At 40.0% G+C, this 11,108-nt stretch overlaps 1 protein-coding gene across 2 annotated transcripts in view; it reads right to left on the bottom strand.

Annotated features, from left to right (window-relative positions):
• epb41a (erythrocyte membrane protein band 4.1a) overlaps positions 1–11,108 on the bottom strand; it is a 96,868-nt gene that overhangs the window by 81,189 nt on the left and 4,571 nt on the right. For both annotated transcript variants that reach the window (XM_017430681.3, XM_017430683.3), the window contains exon 2: positions 1,884–2,200. In XM_017430681.3, the coding sequence (XP_017286170.1) occupies positions 1,884–2,192 (309 nt within the window). In that variant the 5' untranslated portion in view covers positions 2,193–2,200. The remainder of the gene's footprint in view (positions 1–1,883; positions 2,201–11,108) is intronic.

Raw genomic sequence — 11,108 nt, 5'->3', positions numbered from 1 at the left:
ACATAAAGATAAATGCATATTATTACAGATGTAGACTTGATCATCTGAGAATATTTTGGTAATTCTTTTATGTACTATTGATTTTTTATGAATTTAATTACTTGACCAAGTATACCATAAAATTGCATTGAACAATTTTCTATTGAAAATGCATTTTGTATAGGGACAAGGAGATAAATGCATATTATTACAGATGTAGACTTGATCATCTGAGAATATTTTTTTCTTTTTCAAATAAATATTGAATTTTTTATGAATTCATTTCTTTGCCTCTGTGTGGTATCAAATGACAGTTAGCTTTTCCTTCCCGAGCTATCTTCACAAATTATACCGTTGCTTCTTATGAAGCGCCTTTGAGTACGCACCGTCCTGGCGAGCTTCAACTCGGCCCGCTCGCCGAGAGGCGGGGAAGCCACGCCGGCGAGACGCCGGGGTCGGAGCGCGCGGACAGGGGCGGAGCGTGGAGGCTTGGAACCCGTTGATAACTGCTTGCAGTTTTAGTTTCTTATGTCTTCCTTGTTATTTTTTTTTTTTTTACTGATTTCTAAGGAAAACATTTTACTGAAGGCCATCAAAGCAGCTAAAAATAGTCAAAGAAAATTTAAACGACTGCAAATATTTCACCCTAAAACTACAGGGAAAAAAAAACACAAAAAGATAATGTGGATAAAAATAAACTCAGGCAGACACTTTGGAGCTTCGACGTGCTTCATCTTAGGTCTGAGATGAGGAAACTGTCAGGACTGACTGGGGTGAACATAAAAGTGAACCTTCTTTGTGTGTGTGTTTTTTAATTTTCATTATTTTCATCAAACAGGAAGAGTCACTCACACTGATGAATGGTGGAGAGGGGTTCTCACTGAGCAGGAATGACAGATTCTGCTTCACCTCCACCTGAAAGTTTGACCGACTCGTTTCCTCTCAACTGGATCAACGAGAGCTTCCGACTTTATTTTCTCAGTTTAGTTTCAAAGTCAACAAACTATTGCGGTGGATACTGACAGGCCCTCTGAGACCTCCTCATTAGGTGTAACAGAACGATGCTTTATCGTGCCTATCTGTTCACAGTTTGATGTAAGGGAATATCACTCTTAAAGTGAGAAGACCCTGCACTTACGACAAAACTGGTGGCCTTGCGCTTTCTTGCTGATAGGCTTGTTTAAAAGACAGTTTTAGTCTTAGGGGAGACAGATTCTGGTGCATGGATCCGTCTAATCCCTGGACTGTCTCATCCGTGTTTCCGCTTGACATGTTTTTGTAACAAACGGGTAATAATCACAAAGCTTTTTGCCCGACGGAGACTCTTCCTCACAGCGCGCGCCCGCTGAGGCTGCAGGAGGGCGGGCGGCAAATTATTACATAAACTGATATCTGAAGTAAACCCATACAGTGAAGATGCGTGTTTGCAGAAAGTTAACGTTGGACCTGGACTCAAACTGGCTTATAGTGAACTTTAAAAGCGACACAACTTGGAGTGCTTGAGTGGAAGAAAGAGGGACGGGTCTGAAGATATGAAAAGAAGACTAAACCATCATTTGAGGGAACTCCATCAGTTTGAGATTTGGATTCACCACGTGTAACATTGTTTATGTAGAAAAGTCTCTGTTTTTATTTAATTTATTGAATGCATTCAAACCCACAGTATCAAAGTGACCACACTTGTCGTTGTGCTGTTTGAACTGCTGCCACAGAAATTATTTAAAATGATGGGAACATCCTCAAGGCTGACTGCAGTTTGATCATGCTTCACACAACCAGAAATCTCGTTCCACCCCTACTAATTATTACATATTTTGAAGCAGCCTGCCAACAACGAACTTCCCTGATAAATCCTGAAACTTCTGGTGATATTTTGCACCCTAAGGACACCCGTGTAGGCTGACCTGAGCCTCAGTGCTGCTGACTGAATGCTGGTCCAAGGCAACCTCTCCTTCTATTTTCAACTCAGGCTCCGGGTCAGCGATGGGGGCTTTGGCTTCTTCTTCATCCCTGTCCGCCCTGTCTCCTCCTTCACTGTCACACTGCGAGCGCCTTTTCAGGAAGGAGGAGAAGAGGCGCGACAGACCGCGGCCGGCGGAGTTACGGTTTCTGGGCTGGAGCTGCTCATCTTCAGGAGACGGGGACCGAGCATCCTGCCCGGCTTCCTCCTGCTTCTTTGGCTTCTGGTGACTTTCCACCTCATCTGTGGTCATGGCAACAGCTGTTGAGGTTGAAGGAGAGAGCAAACAAACAAACAGGCAAATGAATTAATATTTAATCCAGAAAATTTCAAAGCTCAAACTGAGATAAACCAGACCTGTTTATAGGACATAGACATTTCATGTATCAAACAAGAAATTTCCCTTGTTCTAACTGGACTGTTAGGAGATTGTGTTACCATTAGCACCATCCATCCATCCATCCGTACCAAATGGAGTTTGGCTGTTGAACTGTTTTAGGACTCCAACAAAAATAGAATCACAGCACAGCCTGTGTGACAGATCAGCTTGTCGTCACTTGAAAAGCATGCAAATTTCACTTCCACAAATGAGTGCGGATATAAATAGGACTGGTTTGACATTTCTAGAATACCTATAATCACATCACAGTATAATCACAATCACTAAAAGTTTCACGCTGTGCTGCAGTCACTTATTACACTTCACGTTTCTCGGCTGCAGTGCTGAAATGTTTTGTCTCACTGATTGGGTACGACAGAAAAATTGTAACTACTGCCGAGACGCTCACCACAACACCAGGTTCCTGCCTGTCTTGATGACATTAGGGTGATAGCAGTAGAAGGAAATCAGCTTGTGACTGATGGAGTCTGAGGCAGCTGTCTGGTCAGGTTCATATGCTAATGTCAAAACATTTAATTATATCAGTGAAGAGGGGCAGCCGCAGGGGCTTTAATAACTGGGACCTCAATAACAACAGTCCAAAATAATGTTGCTGCAGAAGGTCAGTTTAAATGAGACAGTTATGTATAAAATATATAAAATAATTTATCTTCTTAAAATAAACCTCTCTAGCAAAGACCAAAAAACAGGTGATGTGTGAGCAACTTTTTGAATAATCAGAGCAGCCTGTCTACACAAGTTATAAACCATTCATCCATTTTCTTTACTCGCTTTTTCCTTTCTGGGTCACGGGGAGCTGGTGTCTATCCCCAGCAGTCGCTGTGCAAGAGGCAGGGGGCACCCTGGACAGGCTGCAAGTCCATCACAGGGCCACATAGAGACAAACAACCATTCACACTTAGAGACAATTTAGAGTTATCAAATAATCTAACGTGCATGTTTTTGGTCTGTGGGAGGAAATCAGATGCAGGCGCGATGCAGCCACTGCTCCAAACTCCAGCGTAACCTTGTAAAAATCTAAGCTTAAAAGAATGTCTGCGTTTGGATGTATGAACTGTGTCAGACGGGGAAGGAAAAACCAAGATGTTTCAGCTGCTGCCTTTTACTGATATTTAATGTGTAATTTGAATGTCTTATTTCAAAGCTCTGAGATAAAGGTCAAACATTTTGAACAGAATAGGGATCAGAGCGCTTCACTGCCGGTGCGTAAGCATTAAAACACCCCTTATTACTATCTGAAGGTAATTATCATGATCCATCAACTTTATCACCTTCTTATCATAACATTTACTTGATTCACTCAAAATTCTTTCCTTGATTTGTAAAAAATGTAAACTTGTAATTAAACTTTGGGTTACTATTGGGAAGAAAGTTGATGGATATTGGACTTGTAAGTAATAGCTGTATTGGCACCCATTTCTTTCAAAAGTATTGTAATTAGTATTTCACCTGATAGACAGTTTACAAGTCTAGTGCACTTTAAAATATACAAAGAGAGATTTACCTGGATTTAACAGCATTGTGTGACCAGGTGTTGGTCTGAACATAAAGGCTGTACATGTATAAGTAAAAATAAAAACACTTTTGTTCCACCCCACCATTCAACATATTTCTGAAAGCACAATAAAAATTGTGGAAAAAAACACGCTGACATTAAAGCAAAGGAGCTTGACATGTACAAATGGCACGTGCCTCATGGTGGGATTTTAAAGACGCGCTGATAGATTGTTGCTGAAAGGACATAACAGCTTGGAACAACAGAAAGTACAAGCTGCTGGCAGTGCTGAGTGGACTGTGGCGTGAGGCGCGGGAGTGCTGACTGAGCAGAGAGAAAAAGGCATGTGGGCTCCAGCTCCAGGTGTACTTGAATGTGTGGAATAGCAACTAAACATAGCAGAAGCTGATGTTTCCACTCCTGATAGGTCATGAAGCATGTGGTCTGGAGCATCACTTTGTAGTTTTTGTCTCCAAAGGATCCAACTCCCCACATTTTCTATCCTGTATTGAAAACAAATCATCTCTCCCACACGGGTTAATGGGTTAATGACATTGTAAAAAAAAAAAAAAAAAGGTTTGCTCATTTACAAGTGTTTATTTCATTTAAATGAATAATGTGTGGAATGTGTGCTGTTATTACTTCCATTACCATGCACTTACCATACAGTCTGCATGAATCATTATAGGCAGCAGCTCCCCACGAGCCTGCACAGGATCAAGCTGTGCTTTATGTCATAGTCAACATTATAGCATCTGTGCTTTATTTCAAATCATCTATGTTGGGATGAGTGTCTCAGGTGCATCAGCTACACGTACAAACTCTCAACAACGCAGGTGTATTGAAGAGAATGCTGCTTGTATGAACAGCAGAGAAAGCACCACCTAACCTGCTTGTTTTTTTCAAGGCCAACTAATTTGAATTGTTATATTATTTTAGGAGACTAATGCCTGATTTGAATAGAAGTTGAATCAAGGCTATTGAGACCTGTTGGTAAAAACCTTTTTTTAACAATCTGTTGCACTCAGACGGCACTAAATACAGGTCTGAAGAGCCTCAATGTACGGTGGCCGACAGGTGGAAACGTGCAGCAAATGGTGAAATGCGCCGCAAACACATGAATGAGGCAAACTCCAAAACACAAACAGAACAACAGGTGGTCTGATGAACATCCGTTTGGTGGAGTGAGTTTGCAGCATTTCTTACTTGCATATGTTTTGGGTTTTTCTTTTAGTGTTTTTGGTATTTGCAGCCTTTTTCCTTTGTATTTGTTTTGTTGGTTGCATGTTTTTTTCGGTCTATTTTCTGTGATTGCAGCAGTCTTTTGCAGCATTTTATATTTTTGTTTTGTTTTGTTTTTGTGCGTTTGGAGTTTGCACCATTCGTGTGCTTGCAGAGTGTTTCGCCGTTTGTGGCGCATTTAGCTGTTTGCTCCGTGTTTGCACCTGTCAGCCACCATATCAATCTCATTATGACCTTTGAAGGTGGTCTGGATGCCCTTTATCCGCAAACGCTTGGTAGTCAGATCACACTCTGTCCTGAGCCAAGCTGTAGGACCACCTACTGTTGTTTTGTTTGTTTGTTTTATTTTGGGCTAAAAGTTTAAATGAACTCTTTACCAGAATCCGTCTTAATATAAATGTTTGTTTTGTTGAGATTTTATTAATTAAAGTGGATTGCAAAACGATGTAGGAGTGAGTTTCTCTTCAGTTTAATGTTTATCCTGATTGTTTTCGAACTGATTGGACCTGCTGCGGTCACCTTAAGCTATAATGTGTAAGGCTGCACCATATTAGAAAAACCTGCAATGTGCAAGATATCAATGTTTAATATTGGGATGACAATATCATTTGCAATAAACCCACAATTTCCTCATTTCCTCATGGTTCACTTTCTGGACTCGGGGTAACGCGAGTCACACACTAAAGTGATCTGGTTCACTTAAGTTACTTGAGTCGTTCACACTGCATACCCCATCAACAAATTGTGAATACATGTCCCCACCTGCTGACCACAATTAAAGACCAGGCTTTAAATACAACAATGTGGCTATCTACAAGACAAGTTAGCAGCTGAGAGTTCCTCACAACACATACTCTGAGCACCAGCCGATCGCAAGAGATCCATTTTTTAAAACTACACCATTAACTATTGGAGTCAACTCTGTCCAAGTAGAAAAATAGGTGTGAACTGTATGAGACATTATTAGCAAAATCCGCATTTAAACTGATCATCAAAATACCTGAACTATCATTGTAACATTCAGACATCTGTTGGGTCAATGTGACTGTAATAAAAATATAAATGGCTGGTAATTTTACTTACCTTACTTATTATTAAGAAATTATTTCTATTTATCCTCAATATCAGATTGATTTTTAATCAGGTTGTATGTTTTAAATATACCAAATAGAGGCTCTCTGTTTATGTTCACATCAGGTTACAGTGTCAGTTTAACTAGTTACCAGCTGCTACAGAGCTAACCAACATTAACTGTGTCAAGAACTGATGTCTGTTTGACTAATTTTTACAGAGCCTCTTAATAAGCCATGAAAAGCCTTGTTTAAACTTACAAACCAATCAAACTCACCACCACAGGCTGCAGGTCTGAGTCTCTCTGAGACTCAGAAACAGCTAACAGCAGAATGAAGCAGCTTCCTTCCTTTAACTTGGAGCCAGAGTGTCTCTTAAACATGGCGGCCAGGAGTTTATTTCATTGTTTTTAGTTCAACTTCAGAAGTCTTGTTGAAGGTTTAGCCGTTCGCCAGTTTAAGGGTGATGTGCCGACAAGTGCATGTCTGCTGAGTTTCACTCAACTCCTGCAGACAAAGTCAATCTATGGGTTCATTTAACAGATAAGCTCCTCCTTTGCAGCTCATCATTACTTCTAGCCAGGCCATACACCGGCTGACTGGTAAGAAACTGACCCGCTCACTGCAGGTGCTTACATTCTCCTCCTGGTCTCTTTTCAGATGTTTACATACAGATTTTTTACTTAGAACTTGGATTTTTATTATTTACTAGGTAACAGACGGGATTTAAAATGTAACCAAATTCAATATTTGAAATAGTACATAGTCAAGTAAAAGTACAGAATAAATTAATTAATTCAAAAGTACAAAATACACAAAAGTAATACTCATAGTAACGCGAGTAAATGCAATTGATTACTTTCCACTTCTACAAAATCCCCTTACTCTCAACCACATTTCTATAATCATTGCTTAATGTTGGTTTAACACCTAGTTATTATCGTTTAAAATTACAGTCATTCTTAGTTTGAGATAAGCCATGGTTCATGGGTTAAAACAAAAACCCATTTGAGAAAAACAAAACTGTATTTCTGGCTGCTTGGTAGCTTGTGTCAGAGTGCTGACAGAGAGTAGAAGCATTAAAAGCGGCTTTAAAATTAATCTGGTACTGTGTGGGATTAAGGGCTGCTGTGCGCAGATGTGGAGGCGAGATGAGGCTGTGCTGTCGATCTGTCACTGCTGACTGTCCTTCATTCTTCGCATCCTTCCCTCCTCCAACTGGGCCCGCATGCTGGAGCGCGCTATAAATACCTTCAAAATTGAGAATCTGACCCAGATGAGGCCGAGGCAGGGAGTGTCATAAACATACAAACAACTGATTCTGGTAAAACACCTGTCAGGGGAAAGGTGGGTATGTGCGCCCTACTTTTTGGACCGAAGGAATAAACAAGGCAGTGACTAATATCAGGACACTACGCAATTCAAAGACTCCAGTAAAACGTGCTGGAACAAAGAAAACAATACAAGGTAAATTTAGGTTTCACATTTAAAAAAGAAAATGCCATTTTGAAACAGTAATAAAAAAAAGCCTACAACAATTTTGTTGACGCTCTGAATCACATGATCTACATTTATCCCTACCAGCCATGGAAAAACAAGTCCGCCCTCTGTTCCTGGGTTTCACATATCAGGACATAATAAAACCGATCGGGTCTTTACCAGGTTCTAAAAGGATTCAAATCTAACCTCAGGCATACAAAAACACACAACAGATTTCCCCGTGGCATTATTTATTAAAGAAAAATGAGGCCCCAATGGAAAATCTGTGTGTGAAAATGAAATCCACCCTTCGTGCTTCCATTTTACAGATCAATCCCAGCACCAACACGGCAACAACAGTCCCCTAAAGTAGCACCACCACCCACAGGACAGCTGTGGGACGTGCAAAAACTACAATTACCATGGCTAAAAGAACAAAACAACGCCTGCTGCAGGCATCCAGCCCCCCAAAATACATGACTGATTTTGGATTCTGTCATTTGCAGTAATTACCATAAATAAAATATGAAAAAAACAAAATCGGAATAGACTAAAATGTCTGGAACTGGCCAATGAAATTACAACTGACATGTTTCCTGTCAGAGCAGGTAAGTTTTCCATCATACACTGTCACGATGATACGTCCCAGTAGACAGGAACCAGCTTCATAACAGTCAAACCTCACAGTGGAACAGGAAGTTAATGCATCGTTGAGTCACTGACACAGATCCTCCTGTTAGACCCTTTGATTTCTCCCAAAGACAGGGAGTAAAAAAGACACCGTACCAAGCAGACTGTTTAGAAACAACACACACTTGGTTCTTGACTGACTCTTTAAGAGTCAGCAGGTCTTTAATTCAAACAGAAAATGTGAAAATGTTTCTAAAACTCCTTTAACAAGCCATGTGTCAATTTGTAAGATGAGAAGACAGCTTCCTTTGAGGCCAGTAAGTGTCCCAGCAACCCTGTCTCCTCAGATCAACACAACCATCTCTACGCAAACTAAAAGCTCATTTTATGGCTTTAATATAACCAACAAAAATCTGGATTTCAACATTTACTTTTCAGCCAATTTACCTCTCCTCACACAAACTGATAATGCAAATTCACAATATAATCACACCCACTTAGGAGTCTATCAGATTATATAATTTCATGCCATTTGCTTATCTTATCTTAATTGTGCTATCATGTAGGTGTAATATTTGGCTGAATATGACACGCACATGGCTGTGCTACTGTTTATTGATATGCATCTTTTCAAAGAGTTTGGACGATTCTCCTCGAAACACTTTGGGAACAACAGCGGTGCCTTCATTAATAACTCAGAACTATTCGTTTCCAGCACAGAGATTGAATTCCTTGAGTCCATTAAAAAAAATCTTACTGTGGCAATTTTTTTCACACCGAGACCCAGTTTTACAGTTAAATCATGTATTAGCCTGAAGCTGTCCTAGCATTGGACCAAGTCATATCATGGGCGTACCTACGAAGACTAGGAATGGTTAAGGTTTTGTTTGTAAACAGGAAAAAACTTGCAAGACACCCAAGATGTTCAGGACAGTTTTCAATAGGAATGCCGATCCCAAATACCGGATCAGAGTCCAGATCAAGGTATTTTCCATTCATCAGTATCGGAAAAAAACTGACCACACTCTGCTCCCGATCTTTGTTGTTGACTGGCTGTCTATGGTTTTACAGCAGCCCGGATAGGACTGCAGTAAAACGCTGTGATGTAACGTGTCAACACATCTGTTCTGTAGAAACTCTGTACTTGGCTGTACTGATGTAACCTCTGTTTACGTTAACTTTAACATCCAACTTTTAAGAAGGCTCATTTCATTTTGTTGATGAAAGCTGTGAAAGTCTGGTCTCCTTCACACAGTGCAGGTTAATTTGCACCCTGTACTTAGTCATAGGCATTTCGCACTTGTGTGATTACCACTGTGTACCCACGCATTTCTGTGTCCGCGTCTAGTGTTAAGTTAAGGTCATGATTAGAGCCTGAGGTTTAAGGATAATATTAGGACCAAAGGGATGGGGTTGAGGATTTGTCAGCCATTTGAGTGCACTCAAACTGAAGATCGTATTATTAAAAATACTGCAGAAGGCAACTCCAGTGTCTGTGCACCACACTGGGTGTCAAACACATGGTGGCACTGGTTTTAATAACTTTAATGTACTTGTGTATTCTGCAAGTCTGTGCTGTAGAACAAAAGCAAAGTAACACAAGTACTGGACTGAGACTGGCCAATACTTAAGGCCATAATAGCTGTCAAAATACAGGAGTTTTTAATGTTTTTGATTTGAATTTTTTAATTCTTTTTACACAGTTTCTCCATCATTAAATGATTGCTTTGGGGTTAATGTAACTCAGAGTCATCAGGGTTTTTGTAAAAAATTGGGACTTGAGAAATACTCCAATCAAGTTCCATATTTTTCAACACTGCATAGGAACTAGGCAAAGGCCGATTACCGTCTTCAAGGGATAACTCTGTGTTAAAAAAACCACGGTGTTAAAACCACTACATTTTTCTGTCATATACTTTAGCTGAGGTAGGGTGGGAGTGTGTGGGGGAGTGTTACTTTAAACCTTTATATTTGTTAAAAGACATGATTGGTTGGTTGTACATTATATTTGATAAAACATACTGTAATGCTCTATATGTCGGTATTAATCAGTCTTCTGTCTCTGGTTTACAGCTTGTACAAACTCTGCCGCTCGCTTGTTGGCTAACTCACGTAAATACGAACATATCACTCCTGTCCTTCCATCTTTGCACCGGCTCCCGGTTCAGTTTAGGATAAAGTTCAAGCTGTCATTGTTTGTTTTTAAAGCTCTGAATGGACTTGCACCGCTTTACATTTCAGAACTTTTGAAAATCCACCAGTCCAGCAGAGCTTTACGGTCTGCTGGAGGTGCCTCGCTCAAGATGCAAACAATGGGGGGGCCGGTCCTTTTCTGTTGCAGGCCCAACAGCCTGTTCCCTATGAGTTGCGTACCATCTCTGATCTTGTTCTGTTCATAGCCTAATTTAAGACCTGTTTTTTAAAAGGGCTTTTGATGTTTAACTTTTACTATTTTAAAACTCTTTTACCTTCTTTTATTGTGGTTGTGTTTTTAATTGGCACTGATTTACTGAGCCCTGTTCTTATTTGTTTTATCTTGTAAAGCACTTTGGTCAATGCAAGGTGTTGTTGGAAGCTGCTACATAAATAAAGTTTGATGAACTGATTGATTAATAAGTCAATCAGCATGCCTACCACCTAGTGCCGGGCGATATAACGATACATATCGTGGGGACGATAGAAAAGTGTCTATCATGATATGTTTTCTTCTATCGTCTCTATAGTTTCTGTCGTTTCTATCATAATTGTATCAATGATTCATGTAAATATTTCATAATGTAGGCTACGACGAATGTATTAGTGTTGTCACTTTGCATACATTCAGTTTATATAAGTGATAAATAAGAAGAAAAA

This window comes from Kryptolebias marmoratus, linkage group LG5 (assembly GCF_001649575.2).
Source record: "Kryptolebias marmoratus isolate JLee-2015 linkage group LG5, ASM164957v2, whole genome shotgun sequence".
NCBI classification, from domain to species: Eukaryota; Metazoa; Chordata; class Actinopteri; order Cyprinodontiformes; family Rivulidae; genus Kryptolebias; species Kryptolebias marmoratus.
This window is presented reverse-complemented; position numbering and strand designations above follow the sequence as displayed.